The sequence below is a fragment of the Leptonotus elevatus genome, chromosome 1, assembly GCF_054856555.1.
Source record: "Leptonotus elevatus isolate MCC_2025b chromosome 1, RoL_Lele_1.0, whole genome shotgun sequence".
NCBI lineage: Eukaryota > Metazoa > Chordata > Actinopteri > Syngnathiformes > Syngnathidae > Leptonotus > Leptonotus elevatus.
The window spans coordinates 30,270,355-30,291,970 of record NC_141239.1 but is presented as its reverse complement, the minus strand read 5'-3'; the positions used below and the strand labels follow the sequence as shown (position 1 = coordinate 30,291,970).

Here is a 21,616-nt window from a genome sequence, read left to right as displayed (position 1 = left end):
GCTATGCTGGGTTATACTATGTTATGTTATGTCATGTACTTGCCTATTGGTCCCTTTTTGTTCTTTTGCCACATATTTACGTTCTCACACTTGTTCAAATAAACATTGATTGTGGTCATGTAAGCACATTCAATTGAACATTTGACTTTTGTTCAAATGCAATAACGAATATCGGAGGGAACTGTAAGATATTTTAGATTGATGCCCAAATAAGTGCAGCCGGTCAGAGCCCTGAAACTCCAGGGCTGGAAATGAGTCCCACTCCGGCCCTGGTAGTAAGTTATGAGGTCACATTACACGTTTACAGACAGGTACATTACTGTAAGTATGTAACAGCACGTTACACTACAATTAATTCTATTTTACCATTAATGATGTCACATTACACGACACTGTAACAAAAAAAAGGAAGTTGTTTAACACCATGTTGTGTTATAATAGGTCGTGGTACAGAAAACCACACTGTCACATTCAGCAATAATAAATGTCTAAAACACGGTTGGGAGATGATAAAAATAACAAATTATAGGCACGTTCGGTCCTAGAGAGCCGCAGTCCTGCGTATTTTCGGTGTCTCCTGCCTCCAAACCCGGGTGTTTCAAATCATCAGCTCATCATTACGTTCTGCAGGAGCCTCTCAGCTGTCTTCGAGGAGGGAGACATCAAAAACACGCAGGGCGGCGGCTCTCTCGGACCGCTCTTTATCCCTGATAAAAGAGAATGCTGTTTTAAACATAACATATGCATAATGTTTATATATGTAATATAATGTTTCAATATTGTTTGGATTCTTTAGCCTTGTGGTAGGCTAGACTGCACTTGTGAGGGGGGAGGGGCGGAGCAAAGCCATTTTAGCGGTGACAAGTGTCGCAGGATTACAATTTAATTCCTGATAGCTTCTCTGGTAACGCTTTAATTCACTACCTGCGCCGCATCGCTTCCATTCTAATCTCATTACGCTGTGATGCTGGATGCCGTCCTCTAATTGAGCAATACCTCGCATTCATTATTGTGCCCATTATTAAATTAATGAACTTAATGGACTTCTTTTCGCAAATTGCAAAAGACCGCCGGCAACCACCTTTTTACAGATGAAGAAGAAAAAAAATCAAGAGGAAGCGTGCGGCCAATTAAAACGACCGCTGTGATGCTTCATCACAATCTCATCATCATCTTCCTCTGAAAATCTCCAGCAGGGCCTCATGCTAACACTCACTTTTCAATGTGAACTCAACATAAAAGGAGAACAGATGTTCACTGACCTGCCCCAAAGAAGTGATGTCATAGTATGCAGTCTAACAATTAAGTCAGTTATGTAACAGTTCTGTAACCTGAGTGTTATCAGTATATTGTGTTAAAATGATTCATGTAACAGTGCAGTGACATTTGTAACAGTGGTTCAGTGTTATGCTTGCTTAAGTGATGTCATAACAACATTACTTGTTGTTACCTAAACACATCTTTTGTCAGTTATGTAACCGTATGTTTATATAATGGTACGTTATACCAAGCAAAGTCATGCTAATGCTATGTTGTGTTAGTGAGTAAGTTTTCCTTTTTACAGTGGAAGATGGGAAAGCATGATCATGGCCACCTCGTCGCCGCAGTCACCTTCCTCTGAAAAGAAGCTAAAGACTCGCATTTGAATGTTGAAGTGAGCCCGGGCTGAATAATATATGACATAGATTTGGTGAAAGCAGATCTTCGCTGGCAGATGAAAGCGCGACATCTGCATAAGTGAGCGAGCAGGCGAGCGGGCGGCCGATCGATACGTCTCCCAGCTCAAATGGCGAGTCCTGATAAGGCTATTGAGTTTTCTTTTAATTAAAAAGCATGCGAGAGCGCGCGCTGTCAAATAGTGTGAGCTCACGGACGAGGAAGACGAGGCCCCGCCGAGCTTTTTTAAAAAATGTTTTTTTTGGGGGGGGGGCGCCGCGGTGGAAGAAAACGCTCGGCATCAATCAGCGGTGCGGCGACATTTATTTTCTTGTTGGGAGGCTTTTCTCTTTTTTCTTCGGCGTATAAAACCTGTAATTATGCGTCGTTAATCAGCTATAAAACTATCAGAAGCGCCCGAGCAAGCGCATGAATATTTGATGGTCATCAATAAACAATGAGTTTGTTTTGCAAACTAACTTTCATCCTGACGTTTAGCCACTGCGCATCCGTCGGCGGTGGGAAAGGCGGGAGGAAAAAAGCGGAAGAAAAGTTTATCCTTTGGGGGAGAGAAAATGAGTGCGTCTTGACGTATTCACGGCGGGAGTGAAAAAAAAATTGTCTCCACGGGTGAATGACGGCTAAGCTTTTACATGTTGTCTTGTTGACTACTGAATGATGTTAAAACATGTCGGACCTTCAAAATAGAACTCTAGAGACCTCTCCCCCCTCAAAATTCCTGGCATGAAACCCTAAATTGAGTCCTCAGACTTGAACTATTTGAAAACCTGACCCTGGCTTGAAACCCCCCCTTTTGGAACCTTAACCCTAACCTAACCCTTGAAACATAAATTTGGAACTCCAATCCTGTCTTGATAACCTAATTTCAAACCCTAACCTTCATTTGAAGCCCTAATTTGAACCCCAGCCCCATGTTTGAAACCCTAACACAGGTTTTAAATCCTAATTTGACACTCTGAAAACCTAACCCTGACTTCAACACTAATTTGAAAGCTTAACCCTGGCTTGATACTCTAATTTTGTTTGAAGGCTTAATTTGAAAACCTAACCCAGTTTTGGAACTCTAATTTAAAACCATAACCATGGTCTGAAATCAGATTTAACCCTAACCCCAGGGATCAATGTATATCAATTATGGTTTCAAGACAGGGCTAGGGCTTCAAATTGTGCTTCCATCCTTGGTTAGGATTTCAAACAAGGGTTAGGATTTTAAATTAAGGTTTTAACTCAAGTCTGGGATATTCTTTCAAATTAGTGTTCCAATCAAGGGCTTGGGCTTCAAATGTATAAAATACAAATACTATGCAGTTTTTTTATTTGCTTTTGTGATGTAATGAAGAAACATCTATCATCTGTCTGTGTGAATGTGTGTGTGGGGGGGGGGGGGGGGTGATGCATTTCCCAACAGCCCCTCCTCCTTGGTTCCTTCATCCCGAGGGTCAATCAGAGGCAGGCGTCACATCCGCTGAGAACGAACATACTTCGCATGTGAGCATTTGTTATTGGGGGTGCGGTGTTTGCTCTCATGCATGTTTCATGCTCAACCTGCCGCATGTTTGCTGGCGACCGGTTGGTCAGAGGGTCCACCCGCTTGAAGGATGACTAGAAAGAGAAATATTCATCACAAGACCACTGAGGTCTGCTGCTAAATAATTCCCAGTGAAAAGGACGGTGAATGTCACACGCTTGTCATTTTAGAGAAAAAGTCGAGAAATACCAAAAGCTTTTGCCATTTAAACAAAACACACTTTGCATTTTTTTTATAATTTTTTTTTTGTTGTGATTTTTGATTTGGAAAAATCTAACATGATTCATTCATTCATCTTTATTTTTCAATTAATTACCCAAAATTAAGAGCATTCTCAAGAAAATTCTGCAGGAGTCACATTGGTCAAAAGTTGTGACACTGGCATCTTCCGAGACGAGACCAAGACCCTTAAATAGTGGTCTTGAGATCAAGACTGATCTCAAGAATTACAACACTAGCTGTGACTGTTCAAAATCAAACAACTCACTCATTCACACTTTGGAATTCACCACTTTTTTTATTTTTGAGGATCCACCCCTTGTTATTTACGAAAACCCCTCCTGGCCATCCCTTGGCTTGAAACTCTAAACCTAGTTTGATACCCCAGACCGGTCATCACACACCAAAACATAACTAACTGACAACCAACCAGTCAGAAGTCACATGGCCATTCCATTCGTTTGTGTATCACTCACATATACCAGATGTCTGTCCATCTGTCCATGAATGAATCACATGGCCCGAGCTTCTGTCCAACCATCCATCTGACCATCCGTCCAGCCATCACTTGGGCTGTCCCTCCATGGATGGTTCACATGGACTGTCCATCTGTCTATCAGTCACATCTATTTATCTGTCCATTAGAAGAAACATGGACCTGCAGACCTTCTGTCCATTCCATTTCCATCCATATATCAATCAGTCTGTTCGTCTATGATTGAATCACAGGTTGTGTCCATCTGTCTGTCAGTCCATCCATCCGTCCATCCAAGGATGAAGCACATTGGCCGTCCAACTGTCTATCCGTGCATCCATCCATCCTTCATTGATGCTGTCCGTCTATGAATGAACCAGCCATTGAGGGATGGACAGAGAGATGGATTGACAGATGACCATCCTGTCCGTCCATGGATAAATCACATGAACTGTCCATCTGTATATGAACCACACGGACAAACTGTCTATCCATCCATCCATCCGTCCGTCCGTCTTTCGTTTAGGCTGTCCGTCCATGGAGGAATAACATTGACCGTCCAATCTTTCAAACCATGTCCATGTGATCCAGCCCTCAAGCTAACGTGTAAAATTAAGCTGTAGCTTCACTTTGAAGTCATCTGAGAATAGAGCAGGCATCGCTTTGCATGGCGGCAGCCGACCACTGGTGTATGAATGTGTGTGTGAATGGGTGAATGTGACGCATTTTAAAGCGCTTTGAGCACCATGTGGTGTAGAAAGTGCAATATAAGCTCAGTCATCCATTTACCGTTTACAGGAAATACAAGAATGTTTTCATGCAGATGTAATGTTTCACAACGGAAAGATAAACTAACCAAACAAGAACTAACACAATGAACCACAGAGCACAAAGGCCCTTTGTCAAAGCTTTGCTATCAATCACCACCGTCCCGTTCAGCCGATCTGATCCGAAGCTGTGCTATCAAACACCCCGCTCCTGTTTAGTCTATCTGATCTGAGGGTACGGTCTCAAACGCCACCGTCCCGTTCAGTCTATCTGATCTGAGGGTACGGTATCAAACACCACGGTTCCGTTCGGTCTATCTGATCTTTGCCGTGCGCCTGCTGCTGCCGCGTCAGGATGCTTCACTCATGTTCTGTTGGGACGGGAAGTGTGTGAGATGAGTGAGAGCTGAGGCCAGCTGCTCGTTGTCTTGCGTCAGCTCAAGAAGAAGAAGATGAAGAAGACGAAGACGTTTTCAGGCCAGCGCGGCTAAATTACAAACAAAACAAAAAGCGTGTTTTCCTGCATCGCAACACGCACACACTAAAAAAGCCCTGTCTTGTTTTTAGCTCTTAGAGGGCTATTTTTAGACAACACATGTCAGGAATTCTGGGACACAAAAAAAAAAGTGTTCGTGCTCCACTTGACGAGAGAGAAATCCGTCACAACGCTGACGAGACAAAACAAGCGTAACAGACTTCAAACAATCATGCCAAATAATGGCCTGATTCACGCAATAAAGCGCCAACACTAGCACAGTTATCTGTTCACTTGAAACCCTCAATTGAAACCTTAACTCAGGCTTGAAACATAACCCTGGCACGAATACCTAATTTGAGACCTTAACTCTGGCTCATTTGAAATCCTCGATCTATTTTAGAGGGGAAGTCATTCCCAAAAAAATTCTTGACAGCAATATATTTTATGCAGCCCCACTAGTGTAAATAAAGTAATCTAGTCAATATTGCATTAGCGGAATATGAGTTAAGCAGCAAAATCCAGAACAACCAATCACAGCTCAGCTTCAGAACACAGGTGAGCTAGATTTTGCTTCATGACGCATATTCCGCAAATGTAACATTAATCAGAATGTCGTGTTTAGACTAGTGAGGTCACATATAACATATTATTGCGCTCCCGAGGCGTTGTTCTGTCAACGGTTCACCTTTGGTTTTGTGCCGGAAAGGGCCGGTCCCTCTGGAGGTCCCAACTTTGTAACCCAATATCGATACCCCCCCCCCCCCCCCCCCCCCCCAGCACACGCGTTGTGTATGTGGTTGGGGTCAGCCCCGGGCTCTGGCACCCAGCCCCGATTCAGAAACAGAGGCTCCGGCCCTGACCTCAACCCACGTCCGGGATGGATACCCAATTCCCCGTTAACTTGATGAGGAATTAAATTACAATTTCTGCTTCCAACTTTTAACTTCTGCTTCCAAATTCATCATATCTTCTAAGCTACATGTTGGGCCTATGGCGGAAACCTTTCCCAAAACCTTAACACTGAAATTAAATTCTAACCCGGTTTGAAATCTTAAAATGAGATCTTAATTCTTGAAACCATTATTTGCAGTTTTCAAACCCTAGTTTAAAACCCAAATTTCGGCTTGAACCCCTCATTTGAAGCCCTGGAATGGTAACCCTTAATTGGAACCCTAACCTATGTCTGGAACAAAAATTTGAAAACTTAAATCGGTTTAAAACCTGAGTGGCAAGGTGGTGCACTCACTCACTCTTATTCTCTCTCTCCCACTCTCTCTCTCTCTCACAGCTTCATGTGTTAGGTCGTTTTTTTCCCCGTCTCCCATCTCGGTACGGTGTTTAGCGACACAAACCTGAAGCCTCTCTCGGCAGAGGCAAGATGTCAGCTGTTAACAGCTCGGGAGCCCCGCAGACACGTTGCGGCAGCAGTGCAGCCGTCCAATCCCACATCATTACGGCGCAGAGGCCATCCGATCGGGCGTGATTACTTCGCCGAGGCCTTTATTGTGTCGGTTAGAGGCGTTAAACGGCGACCCTCAAGTCACATCTGGATAATGACTTCGGCGGGACTTGACGATGACTTTCCCCACCAGGCTGACCATGTGTGTACCGAGGCGCTAATGATAGCAGCAGCAATAAGGCTTTTACTGCAATAAGGCTATTACTGCACACGCATGCACACACACACAAACACACACATATACCCTCCTTGCAATAAACACATCCCTGATTTCCCAAACGCAGATGTTGTCCTCCCCGCCCCGTACCTTAGCCTGACTTGAAACCATACTTTAAAACCCTAATACTGGTTTGAAAGCCTCATTCAAAAATCCTAATTCTGACTTGAATCCCTAACATTTGTTTGAAACCCGACCTCAGGCTTGAAACTGTAATGAGGTCGATGCCACGAACTTCCGACTTCCGGGTTTTACACATCAGCGCCGTTTCCGGCCACTGCTGGCCGCGTTCCAACACTCGCACCCCCCAACGGCTAGCTGAAATGCTTCGGACACTGAGACAGACTCTACACACTCGAGCCTCGCACCCGTCGACGGGAACGCGCAACTGAGAGGCACAAAGGCGGAAGCACAAGTACTGGGACGCGGCCCACACGTCGCAAACGTTGATGGGTGAAAACCCGGAAGTCGGAAGTCCCGCCTCCTCCGTGGCATATAGTACATTGAAACATTAATGCTGTTTTGAAACCCTAATCATGGCTTACAGCTTTAATTTGAAACCCTGATTCAAAACGTTAACACTTGTTCGGAGCCTTAACTTGAAGCCCTACCCCTGACTTGAAGTCCTAATTTGAAACCCGAACACACGATTGAAAGTCAAATTTGACACTCAACATCATATGAAACTTTACACCTAACCCTTGATTGGAACCCTACTTTGGTACCCCAAACTGCCTTGAATCTACTGTATAAACCTTGGGCGTCAAATTTCAATACCTAACCCTTATGTAAAATCTTAAAACAGGATTGAAACCGTACTTTGAAATGCTAACCCTTGTCTGAAACCCTCATTTGAAACCTTGAAAACGTAATCCTCATGTGAAACAAATTTAAACACAACCTTCCCTGTCTTAAAACCCGAATGATTGTATTGAAACACTAATTTGAAGCCCAAACACTCATGTAAAACCCTAAACCAGGCTTGAAACCCTATTTTGAAACCCTACTTGTGTGTTTCAAAACCCTAATATTTGAACCCCAGCCTAAAGGCCTAATTGGCAACACCACAGCAATTCTTAGCCTTTTTTTTTTTACACACTACTGAAACATTAATCAGATTTCCCGTATGGGTTGTTCACCAATTAACCGCGCAAACGTTAAACATCAAACAATTAAAAAGATAAAAGCATCAACATTTGCCAAGTTGTGAAAGGACATCTTTCGTGTAGAAAATTTCAAGCCTTGATAACTTCCAAATGAATTTTTATTTTCGTCAGCTTTGCACAACAGCATCAATGAAATATCTAAAAAATAATAATAATAAAAAAAAGTTGCAAAAATAGCAAGTTACCTAAAATGAAATCAAAACCTGAGTGGCTTTTAAGCGCTGCTTAGCGGTGGTTGCCATAGCAACAAGGGCCCACAGTGAGCCCAAGGGGAGCCGCTGTTAATGGGCCGTCCTTTCCCTTTTCTTACACAACACCAGACAAACCTAACTCTAGCTTCAAACCCTCATTTGAAACCCTAACCCAGGCTTGCATTTGAAACATGACAATGTATAGAAACTCTCATTTGAAAATTCAACCGTTCTTTGAAACCCTAATCTTACTTTGAAACCCTAACCTGGGTAGAAACTAGTGTTGTTTTCGATACTGATACTGGTATCGGCAGATGCCTCGATACTGCATTAAAACAGTGGTATCGGTATCGGTGAGTACTAACAAGTAACATGCCGATACCATTCATTCTGACGCTAATATAGGACTTTGGATGCAGCATCTTGTGTCTTGCTCATGCACTGTGACGTGTTCACTGCATGCCGAGCTAAGATATCCCATTGGCCCTTGAATGCTCTGAACCAATGGCAGGGCAGCTTTTTCATGTTGAGAAAAAGAAAAACTTATGTATCGGTATGGTATCGGCCGATACTGCAAAGCTGGGTATCCAAATCGGTATCGGGGGCCAAAAAACGGTACCGGAACAACACTAGTAGAAAGCCTGACATAAAACCTTAACCCTGGCTTGAAAATGTAAATTGAAACCTTATAACCCCACACACATAAAACATAACATTTTGTTCCCTAAAAAATAGGACTTTATTCCTGTCAAAATTTCTTTACATACAGAAAATATGTAAAGTAGATGTATTACATATTATTGTGCAGACCCACAAGCTGTTGCTCAAAGGACCCAAGAGGTTTGGGGACCCCACTTTGAGAACCACTGTTCTTGAAGATTCTGCCCCGCCGACACCATTCGCTTGATGTAGCATTGGCCTGAAGCGACGACCGCTAACGATCGCCAAGCCGCTGCCACCCTTGAAGCAGCCGCTTCCTGTTCGCCAACGGCTGGCGGTTTACGTTTTTCCAGCAACGCAACATTAACGATAACGCGGGTCCAATGCACTCCACGCCGGCCGCCCCGGCCATAAAAACTGCCGCTCCTTGCCACGCTGCATGCATCCCTGCTCTCCATTACCCGCACCTCCGTTGCACCGTCTGCACCCGGCGCTTTTCAATTATTCATGACGGCCAGGACAGAAGCGCGCACTCCACTTGGAGCCTCTTCTTCTTCCATGGCAGTGATGATATACAAGGACACGCCGACAATTACCACAAGGCCTGCCTGGGTCGGCGAGGCCCTGTGGGAGGGTGGCGGCCCAGGTGAGTAACCTGGACGTCTTCGAACGCGCATCCGTCTCCATCAGCCGGCGACTGGGGCTTGTAAACTAAAGCTAATGGCCCCGCGGAAGAACATCTGTCCACTGAATAAATATTCTAATGAGGTACAGGTGATGCTCGCCACCTGCAGGACGCACTCACAAACTCCTTTTAGCTTCTGTACACATTAAAGATAACGTTACAGATTCAACTGAAGTTTGTACTTTACCTCAGTGGCACTAACTATTCCTATTCTGAATGGTACTTAACCTTCTAGATCCATTTTCTTAACCGCATATTAGACAAAAACACCTTAACCAATTTCCAAAACCAAATTTAGTTCATGAGTGCCATATTTGGGTCCCCATATTCCAGAAAGTTTGGATTTACTCGTGTGCTGGACTCACAAACAAAACCCACTTAAATGAGTTTATCTATGAAACGATTTGTTTCTGATTCAAATGGATATTATTGTCCTGGGGTGGAGGCTACACACCTCCACACTACAAGACAATTTGCACCAGGCTACGCAGGACTTTCAAATGTTAACATCACCATTAATAAAAACATATGAACAAACATGAGCTTACTTCAAGTCCTTCCAACGTTGGTACGTCCCCAGAAAAAAAGGTGAATTATGATGTTATGTTATGTTATGTAATTATATTATGTGCGTATCTATGAACAATTTGCTACTGATCCAAATGAAGAGTGTTGGGCCTTGGTGGAGGCCTCAAAGTAAGGCACAACTCACTTGTTTAGGTGCCTAATAGCAGAGCTGTATCCAGAATTCAGCTTGTAGTAACCTTTAACACTGTGGAACTGCAAATGGAATCATTATGGTAGGACGGTACAGCGCCTCAATTTTTGTGACTACACCGAAGTGGGTTGATATAAATGATGAGTGTTTTCCCTTGGTGAAGACCTATAAGTACAGACACTGAACCACTTCTTTAGTATACCAACTAACAGAGAAGAAATTCACAATTTTGTCTTAAGAAACGTTTCCGCTGAGGAAAAATGCCATCAGTAACTAGGGAGGAGGAGGAAGGTACACCCGCAAACTGAAACGGTAAACTTCTTTGATATTACTTCAAGCTTCCCTCTCTTCCAAAATAGTGCACCCGCCCCCTCACCTTGGAGTCCACGTAAACGACGACTACCAACAGTCGGAAAACGTTTCAGCTCAGCGATGGCACCAAAAAGGACAATGATTTAAAAAACAATGAAAGGCAAGGAACCACCAAGAGAAATTAGAAGAATTCTCGCTCATCATCAACATCATCATCATCAGCCTCTTCATCCTACGCCAAAATAGCCGAGACTGCATGCCGGGAAAGTTTCCGCTCTTGTTGTGAGGCCTCATCACTCACCCAAAAGTACATCATCATGGCAGGGCAGGATGGTAGACGCGGGCAAGTGAGGGCCAAGCGGAGAGACCGGTCGGTGCGGCCGGCGTGGCGCCTGGTTTTCGACTGGCGCTGATCCGCTGAGGCAGCCCTCCCTCTCCCCGGCTCAGGGGGGGCTTGACTTGAGCTTCCCCCCACCTCCTCCCACTACCACTTCGCCCCCACCCACCAACACCTCACTCTTCTTCTTCTAATGTCTCTCTCACCGTTTCTTCTTCACTTTTTAAGCCCCCCTCCTTCCTGGCACGTTCTTATGAGGAGAAGGCGATGGAAACCCTCTTTTCTTTTGATGCGCCCTCCCTACCTCGCTCCCCCTACCCTCTGCCGCCAATACCCCCTCCTGGGCCGTCTCTTATTGAGGCTCAATAGGAGTACGCGCCTGACAGCTGCCTGCGAGCGTTCCTCTGCCACCGCCGCCGCCCGCTGCCGGGAGACGGCGCTGTGAAATTTAACGTCCCGGGAAGGATTCAGAGCGGTGGGTTTAGGGGACTGGCTCTAAAGGGGGGGGGGGGGGGGGGGTATGTGTTGATGTTGGAGGATTAAGTTGAAGGAAGAAGAGTGCGATGAAAAACGAACGCCGCAGGGTCCCGCCAGGTTGCTACAATCAGAACCCGACGTGAAGTGTTTGGGTATGCTGCGATACCACCGCAGCGCGCTTTGCCGTCTTTTCCATCTACTAAGGAAGAAGGAGGTGGGGGGCGGGGTGGGGGGGGTGCCGCCTCCTCCTCCTCCTCCTCCTCCTCCTCCTCTTCTTCTTGGCTTTAACAATACGCCTGCCTCAGCGATTCTCCAAACGTATCATCAATACACCACTGTGAGGGGGCGGAGGCGGCGGAGCATTAACCCCGCGGCAAGCTCCGGTGGTTTCCGCGGTGTCTCCCCCCCACCTCCTTCCCCCGTTCTTCCCCCTTCTTCCAATCACAGGCCTCCTGCGGGATGAGCTCATTTTATCCCGGGAGAACGCCCCGACAACATTTGGCCGCCTGAGAGAATGCGATGCTCGTGCCACACTAATTTCCGCGTGAGAAGCAAAGTGCCATGAAAAGGCGAGCGGGAGGAGAGGGGGGTTTAAGTGTCATGGGGGACGTTGAAGACCAGGGGTGGTTAAAGTATGATCGGCGGGCCGCATCCGGGCAGCTCCATTCGTTGAGAGTTTTACATTATTTGTTGCATTAATTTCATCATGTTTTCCCCTGTAGAATTGATTCATTAAAATGCATTTATTCTTGTTTTATTCATTTATCTCATTAAAAAATACCAAATATATTGTAAATAGGTAAAATAAAATGAGTATTTTAGAGGAATGTAACGATACATCGAAAATCTATTTAAACTGCATAAAATATGCATCGATGTAAAAAACTGAACGAATCGACTCGCAATGCCTTGTTAACCGCTCTCTTATGTCTGTACTGTAAACAAGCTGCATAATGCAGTCAAAATTATTCATGTAGTTCATTTAAGTTTTTTTTTTCAAGTTACAAAAACTTACTGTTTGTAACAAGGCCAAAATGCAGATGTTAAAAAGATATTTTGGTTATAAAATGAGTCATTCATTTGGGTTGAAAAAAAAATATTTTTTTTTATCCAGTCGAGATTGAATCAGTACTTGAGTTTATCGCTAAAATTTTGACCCAATTGAATATGTTTGAATCAACAACTGTTACATTCACTTTGTGAAATAATAACATTTGAATATTAGTAAAATAAACAACATATAGAGTATACACGTATTGTAAATGATAATACAGTACATTTATAAATTCTTAATTTATAAATAAAAAAAAGTAAAGTTAACAAAAAATTAACAAATACAAAATGATTTCAGTCGTTGATTATTACTTTATTGTAATAGTAAGTAAGTATTTAATTGTTAGCAAAATAAACACTCAATTACATACATACATTCATATATATATATATATTAGAGCTGTATATTAATAAATAAAATGACCCCGGCAATTTGACATGAACAAATATTCTGTGTTTATTGCTCAAACACAACCTGTGCTACCTTAATCGTAGCCATCCGCTGTCACGCTAAAGGCTAATCTATGGTCAAAAATTAATAGTGGGATTAATCTGCGTTAATTCATGATTAATGCGATAATGTTTATATATATATATATATAATCACATTAATATATATATTAAATCACATTAAACTCATTTAGTATAACAACTACATACACATTTAACATGCAATTTTATTTGGTGAAATTATTTACTATATTAGTATACTTTTAATCTTTTAGGCCACATCTCTCGGGAGACGTACGCCATAACATAATAATTCATTTCTGGTCGTATGCTATGTGTGGCATTATATTGTATAATTTTCTCTCCACTTATTAAATTGCTTGCAGTTTTGCGTTCCACTGTAACGCGGTTACAACTAGACTTCTGTAAAAAGTGTACTTGGTCACCTAAGCACTCTATTGCGGTGTTTCACAATTACATGTCAATCTTTGGTTAACTTAGCATTTAGCATGGCTTCCCTGCCTTCTATTAAATACTCCTCGTCATCCGTTCGTAAGAAAGATTCTTGTCAGACATAAGTGCATTGCGTTAATGTTAACGAGTGAGTGTCCAAGCAAATATTTTGGAATATTTTGTCGTCATAGTTCCCAAAATTCTGTGAATCTCTGTTTTGCTATTCAATGTGTTTTAATGAGGCGGAAAATGCAAACTTTTACTTGGAAACTGCTTATTTCGAGCCCTGACTGTATGCACATATTTATGTATGTGTGTTTTTGTGTCAACCCATGACTGTCTATTTTAAAAATCCATTGTGGCACTTGAGTACTTTGCTCTAAACTGCCGTCTGCTCTTGTTGTTTTGTGTCAGTGTGGAAATCAATGCTAGGATTTGGATCCCTTGCCTTACAAGGCTCAGCAACGCCACAACAATCCCACAAAAGGAAGCGCAAGCGGGATGACAACTCTCAGTCAGCGGACGCATCACAATGCAGCTTTGCCATTTCATCCACAATACGCACATAAACACATGCATTGTGGTACGGGTCCAGGCTGGATTTACATGAGCAATCAGCAAGTGAGAATCGGCGGCGGGCAGCGGCACTCCGCCATCAATCTCTGATGGGAAATAAAAATGAAATGCACTTCTCGGGCACGCCAGATTAAGGTTGGCGCTTTTATCAAACACTGAAGTCTATTTCAAGTCGCGCTTATAAATAAGTGAAGCTGCGAAAGAGTGGGTGCTGAAAGAGGGGGTTGGAAAAAAAAACACAACAAGGTCTCGACACAGAGGGCACTCCAGAGGAGCGTGGGATTAGGAAGAACAAATATCACCATTGCAAAATCCCCTAGTCTCCGGGAAACTCCTTCAAATAAAGGAATTCCATATTGGAGTGGGTACATTCCCGGACCATTTGGACTTGCGAGCGTGGTCTCGACTTCCCCTTGAGAGTAGCGCATCCATTATGAAGATAAAGCTTTCAAGCAGGAAGTGAGCTCTTCCTGCCTAAAATGTCCGACTCTCCCACGGGGGGGCCTACGCTGGATTGTTTTTTTTTTCCTCGACATTTTACTACAATCTTGCTTCTACTTGGAATTCCGCCGATGTTTGGGAATTAGCTTTCATCCTTTGGCCTATGACTCTTTTGGGTACGGTTTAACGTGCACATCCACATGTGGGAATTAAGACCTATGTTATGTTGGGAAGTGGCTAAAAATCAACTCCCTAATGCTTGACAGTTATCTGAGCTCAAAGTCCAGCCCACTTAACTCATAAACCGTAAAACCATTTTCAGGAATATCCTAAATATACAAATCTACGGACAGGAATTAAGACCTATCTCTGTTCAAGTATTCCGTAATTGCCTAAACGACACGACAATCACGCTTCTACTTAGATTACCACCCCACTTTCAAAAACAGACTTCTCTATTTCAAGCCCTCAAACTCCCAGTGGAATTGGCTTGGCGGGTAAAATCCTACTCCCTAATTCCTACCAGCATTCCGATATACTTGAAGTTTTGACCAAAAATGTCAGACAACAATCTTGCATTCACTACCAAGGAACATTTCTGAACTTCTACCAAACAATCGTTCAATTCCTCGGACATCCGCTGGAGTCGTAGGTTGGAAAATGCCGTGGTAATGATTTAAACATACATGTTGTGTACGGGTGGAGATTTAACTTCTGACGGTATAACTAAATAAACGTGAACTCTTCCTGCTTAAAATGAATCCCCCGTTATCCCATGCTAAATCTTTTCTTCTTCTTCTTTTTTCATTTTAGAACAATCTAGTCTACATCGGAACATTTGGGAACTAAAGGAAATGTTTTCGGGATTTTTTTTTTTGGTATGCATTTACACTGGGGACAAAGAAGTCAAAAATATACACAAGTATTATTCCTAAACACTTCTCTTTGCTTTTCATTGTAGCTGAGCATTCCTGAACCAAATTGATCGCTACAAATTAACTCAAGCACACACAACTCTTGTTGGCGTTGTAAATCTTTGTAAAAATATACTGACCTATTTATTTTAGGAAACATGGTAAAATCCTAATCCTGAAAATCTGACAGTATTCTGAAATACCTTAAATCTTCATAAAATGTTCGACTCCCACCTGGGCTCATAAGATTTTATATCAATGTTGCCCCTGAATTGAATCTCTATTTTAGCCATCCCTTAGATTCCCACGAGAGTTGCATGCCAGAAAAAGATGGGAATCAAGATTTGTATTAGGAATCCTAGAATCGTAAATCCAAAACCCTAATCCTTGACAGTACTCAGACAAAGCGACAGTCTCCCTAAAAGTATGATGATTTCTTTTTCATAACAAACAGACTCTCTTCGGAACTTTTCTGAATGACGAATGTTCTCAAGTCCATTAAAGTCAGGAGAGGACATGCATGTGCATGTGTGTGAATGAACAGAACCGGTACCACCTCTGCCTCAGTTTGAGCCCAGAAAAACCTTTGCGTGAGCTCAATTGGGACAAGCTACATTAGCATTCAGGCTTGCTACAGTGACTGCTGACTGCAAACTGTAAAGACTGTAAAGTGTAAGGGTGTATGTAGCATGTACGCTACAGGAAAACAAAAACTAACATGCGGCGTTTTACGCGCTGACACCGCAAGACATGATTAAACATCGTTTGTAAGCATATCGCTAAGCTGTACACATCAAATCGCCCATCTGCTGATTTTTTTTGGTGGGGCAACATAAATGAAGCGTATGGCTACGCCGCAAAATGCCTACCCGCAAGTGCGTCTCTCACACATGCACGCACACACATGCGGTTAATAATGCAGGGTTTACATCTCGGCAATCTAAGCAGCCGCCATGTGTTGTACCACCACCTTCGGGTACCCAAGCAGCGGGGTTGCGCAGTAATTAGCGGGCCGGACGGCGGCTGCGATACCACCGGAGGGCACACCCGGCGCGCTAACACGAGGGCTCGGCCCCGACGCGGCAGGGCGGCACCCTGTTAAGGGGCTGCGGCTTGTCTTCTGGTTTGGACAAGCAACTTCAGAGAGCGTGAGAGGTGATTACCACCTTTGCCGTACAATCTTGAAATGGTAAGGCCGATATTTTGACTTGACTTCAGTCACCAGAAGCAGCTTTTTGTGACACGGTTCCTCAAAGTATGGCTATGGGGCCTAAAAGTTGACAAATATTGGTGAAAGTTGAGACAAGTTTTGGAGTTTGGATCATATCAAGCGTGCAGCTCGTGTGTCTGGTTAGAGATAGTGTTAGAGATTTGGTTCTACATGATCCCCAAGTGCAAGTCATCAGACTTCATTTCAGCCAACTTGTGGAGATTTTTGTGATACATTTTTTTCTGCTTTCGCAAGTCGTACAATTTGAATTTGAATACAATTTCTGGTAAAGTTTACAACAAGTTTTAGATTGTGAGCCACCAGTCCGGTGTTTCCAGATTTCCTTTCAGCCAGCATCGGAAGTCTTTTCTGAAGCCATTTCTGACACCAGTGGCCCCAAGATTTTGACTTTAGAGTTTGAGTTCAAGATGGGCCTAAAGATTGAACAGGTTTGTACAATTTTTAATTCAAAATAAACGGATTCATTTTTTTCGCCAAAACTTTTGACATGTTTTAGAGTTCAGCGATGCGAACGAGGCTTCATTTCAGCCAGCAACATTGGCATTTTCTTGGTCTTTGTATATTTTTGGGGAAAAGTACGACAAAGAGCAAAACCTACTCAATTTGAACTTACATTTCTGAAGATATATTTCAATATGCCACCAGTATTTAAGTTCAAATGGTCAACAAGCGTGACATCATTCAATCAGTAATGGACAGGCACAAATAATCGGCCCTGGCATTTTGACTTCGGCTCAGCCCGATTCCTGACTACCCTTGGCTACCACGTAGCTCTACCACTGATGTTTATTGGATCAGTTTGCACTCTATATTGTAAATGGATGAATGGGCAACTCCTTCTAAACTGTGGGCCGGTCTCTCGGGGCAAAATAGAGGAAAATAATACTTGAATAGCACCACATCTGCCCAAAGGACATAGGCCCACCGGGCATCTGCCCTCTATGCCAGATGGCCAGTCCAGCCAGCATTTCACCCTTTAGCTTTTTGAGATATTGTCAAATAGTACAGCAATAGAGTTTTCATTAAAAATATGCCACATGTTTTTAGGTTGAAATCATCAACCAACATGATGTCATCCGTTGCTAGACTTCACTTCAGCCAGCATGATCTACTTTTCTTGCATTTTGTGATATGCTTTTCTAAGTATGATTAAGTGTCAAAGCTAAATTTCCGTCAAAAGTAAAACCCAATTTTTTAAAGTTCAAAGCAGCACAATTAGCACATCCGACTAGACTTCATTTTAACCATCATCATTAGCATTTACCCTTTAGCTTTTTGAGACATTTCCTGAAACCACCACTGAAACTCATAGATTTTTTGATTTTTTTTTTAGCATGATGTCAGCGCATTTCAATCGACTGCATTTCAGCCAGCATCAAACAATTGCTTTGTGACACATTTCCATGAAGAAGACATTTTGTTTCTGCTACTTAATAGGACTCTCAACATTGATCATCTTTTTGTGAACAAACAACTTTGATTTGGATCTTCTGCGTGTGTGTTAGTGTGTGTCTGCTTATGTATGCCTACATATGGGCGTCGACAGGGTGAAGACATGGTCAGCCTCTGACATGAAGCGATCATCAAACAAGGCTTCACATTGGACATTCATGCCATCATGGGAATGATCTCGTTTAAGGTAACCCAATTAGGTGCGACCCCGGCGCACCAATCAGCACTAATTCCCGCCTCGTAAATGTTTAAATCGATCGTAAACATTGATGCAAACTAGGTGGTGGTGGTGGGTGGGTGGGGGATTGGGGGACGCAATTAACAGCCCTGGAAGCTGTCCTGATCTGGAACCTTCTCTGCCACCGAAGCGTTATTTCTTCCACTGCTCCCATTCTTAATTAAAACCTTGTCATTTTTTTTCCAGTGCTAAGCAACATTTAAATGTCAGCAATTATTAAGTCCCAATCAGCGTGACGGGGTAACATGAGTTTCCAAAAGCACGCATTTGCCTTCTCCTAAACAAATCAGTTAGACTTCCAAGCCTGCAGAGGGCGCCACTGTCGAGAGGTTCCAAAAGAAAAACAAAAAGGTGACTCACCAGTCTTGTAAAGAGCGGCACTCCCAGATGCCACAAATGCTCGTTGAGCAGTCCGCTGTACACCACGTTCCCGAAGACGCCGATGCTTCCCGTCTTGCACAACGCGTTACCTGGCCAAACACAAACACAAAATGGTGTCACACATTTGGGGTGGCTTGATCATGAGTAGTGTTAATTTTGTCAACGAAAACTCAACAAAAATATTTTGGCCAACACACATTTCTCACCGGACGAAAACTGGACTCAACTAGACTAAAACTTTCATTAATAAACAATAACTGGGACTAAATCAGTATGCATTTTCATCGACTAATAAAGACGAGACGAAAACGTACTTCACTTAATAAAAACTGGACTAAAATGTATGGACATTTTAGTTGATGAACAAAAACGAGATGAAAATGATCAGATTTTGTAAAATCTTGTCTTTGCTAATCTGTCACTGTACACCCCTTTTTCAAATCTGCAGCTAGCGTGTGCAACATGCACAAACACATGGGACAGACAGGAAGTAGATTCACGGTGAAAGGTTAAAAAAAAAAAGTAAATTAAAGTTATAGCGAAGTATTATTCCAACGGCTATAACGTTCCAACAATAATGTTAATCCACCAAGACATCATTTTTCAGTTGACTCCTTTGGATTCTTATCATGCCTGCCTGTAGTGTTAATTTCGTCAACGAAAACTAATCAAAAATAATTTCGTCAAAACACATTTTTCACCGCACTAAAACTGGACTAGACTAGACTAAAACCCTCATTAATAAACAATAACTGGGACTAAATCAGTATGCATTTTCGTCGACTAACGAAGACGAGACGAAAATGTATTTCACTTAATAAAAACTGGACTAAAGTCTATGGACATTTTAGTTGATGAACAAAAACGAGACGAAAATGATATGATTTTTGTAAAATCTTGTCTCTTCTAATCTGTCACTGTGACACTGTCATGTGACACACAGTGACACACTCCCTTTCATATATGCAGCTAGTGAGTGCAACAATTGCAACATGCACAAACACAGAGGACAGACAAGAGGTGGATTCACGGTGAACAGTAAAAAAAAAATTGTTATAATGTAACATTAATCCATCAGGCATAACATTCCAACAATAATGTTAATCCGACCGCTAACTAATGCTGGCTAATTTACTAGCTCATAGTATGGAGCCATAGTAGCCACTTGCTGATATACTGTCATTGTGTGTCAAGTTGTTTTTCATCAAAAAGATGAGAGAACATTTTATGTGAAAAAGTTTTGGGTCTGAATTGTTCAACATTATCTGTTTACAAAAAATACACAGGAGTAAAATGATTGTCCTGACGAATACTAGACCAAATTGTTGCCGTTTTTGTTGACTAAAACTAGACAAATTAAATTATGTTTTCTTGGACTAAAATAAAGACTAAAATGCTAGATTTATAGTAAAAAAAACGGGATGAGGTTGACTAGCTATGATAAAAACTAACAAGCATGATTGAAACATTTTTAAATGTCAGATACAGTTAGGTTTTTAACTTCCTCCTACACCTTTTGAATATATAAACTCTTTTCTTTCTTCCTATTTTTCTTTTTCTTTTTTACTTCAACTTGTACTTGTAATGTGTTTTGTGTTTTCTTTATGTTTATATGTTCAATAAAACCATTACAAAAAAAACACCAATCATGAGTTGTTGTTTCCACGATGAGTTGTGGTTTTGATGGTCTTTTGTTGATCCATGTGTTTCTTTTCTGGTATTACACAAAAATGGGTTAGCTTCACAGACCTTACGTGACTTTTAGTTCGACTTTTGGTTTCACCAAAGTGCCATGGGCAAGTTGTGGGTTTGTTTGTTGCTGTGATGACCCAAAATTAGGATTATGTCACGGACATGCACATCACAACGAGTTCTGATTATCCCTTTCTGGAAATGTAATGAACCCAACAAACGAAACAATTCTGTGTCTGAATTCAGTTTCACACCATTGATGTGACTTCCCACAATCAGAGAGTTAGATGACACGAGCGCCATACGTCTGTGCGACGTGTAAAAGAGTTGTCTGACAGATTGCTTTCAATATGACAGGGCAGGAAAAGTGAGTGTTGGGTGTTAAACTTCACACTGCGGTCTTGGCTTTTCCGCTATCAACTTTCACGCAGGCAGCATGCCGCCTCAGTTACAAACACACACACACACACACAGTGAGGCAGTAGTGTGATGTAGCGAGCAGTGCAGCAGTAGAGACAAGGCGTTGTAATTTGTGCGCAAAAGCGCATGGGTGGAGGTGGAGGGGGGGGGGGGGGGGTTGCGAGGGGGGAGGAGCCAACAAGCAGCACATGCATTATTTACCAAGGGGAAAAAAAGAGAGAGAAAGGCACCATTAAAATGTCAGCAGTGCTCCGGGCAGAGCAGCCGAGGAGGCGGAGCGGGAGCGGGAGCGGGCCGGCTGGCCGGGGTGAGCGCTGCCCCAGCCGCCGTTATTAATGGGCCGCTACGGAGCTGCGTCGCCGCCGTCAGAATGTGCGTCAAAGCGGGAGCCGGCGCCCCCTACTGGAACAAACGTGCCAGAGGAGGAAGGAACGGAGCAGAGATGAAGCACAAAACCAGTGGTCAATTTATATCCACCATAAAAGTAGGGTTTCAAGCCTGGGGTAAGCTTTCAAACACCAGTTTCTATTCAAAAGTAGGGTTTTAAGCAAGGGTTGGGCTTTCAAACAGGTCAGTGTTTGAAATGATGGTTTCAAACAACAGTTAGGGTTTCAAATCTGCTGTCAGGTTTCAAAACAGGGTTAGTGTCTTTTATTGTTTGAAATAAGCGTTTCAAGCCTGTTTTAGGGTTTCAAGCGTGGTGTAGGGGTTTTGAAACCAAAATACAATTTCAAGTGTGGTTAGTCTTCCGAGTTAGGGTTTCAAAAAAGGGTTACGGTTTAGAATTAGGGTTTCAAGTCTGGGCTTCAAACATGGATCAGGAATGAGGGTTGTGGTTTCAAATTAGGAGCTCAAGAAAGTGTGAATTTCAATGTATCATTTCAAGCTTCAGTTAGGGTTTCTAACAATGCTAGAATAAGCAGAAGAAGTAGAATTTCAATTATGGGTT

General features: G+C 42.7%; 1 protein-coding gene across 5 annotated transcripts in view; it reads right to left on the bottom strand.

The window, feature by feature from the left end:
- The window catches only part of LOC147181617 (RNA binding protein fox-1 homolog 3-like), a 486,306-nt gene that overhangs the window by 154,957 nt on the left and 309,733 nt on the right, over positions 1-21,616 (bottom strand). For all 5 annotated transcript variants that reach the window (XM_086090602.1, XM_086090584.1, XM_086090576.1 and 2 more), the window contains one exon: positions 18,535-18,644. In XM_086090602.1, coding sequence (XP_085946728.1) covers positions 18,535-18,644 — 110 coding nt within the window. The remainder of the gene's footprint in view (positions 1-18,534; positions 18,645-21,616) is intronic.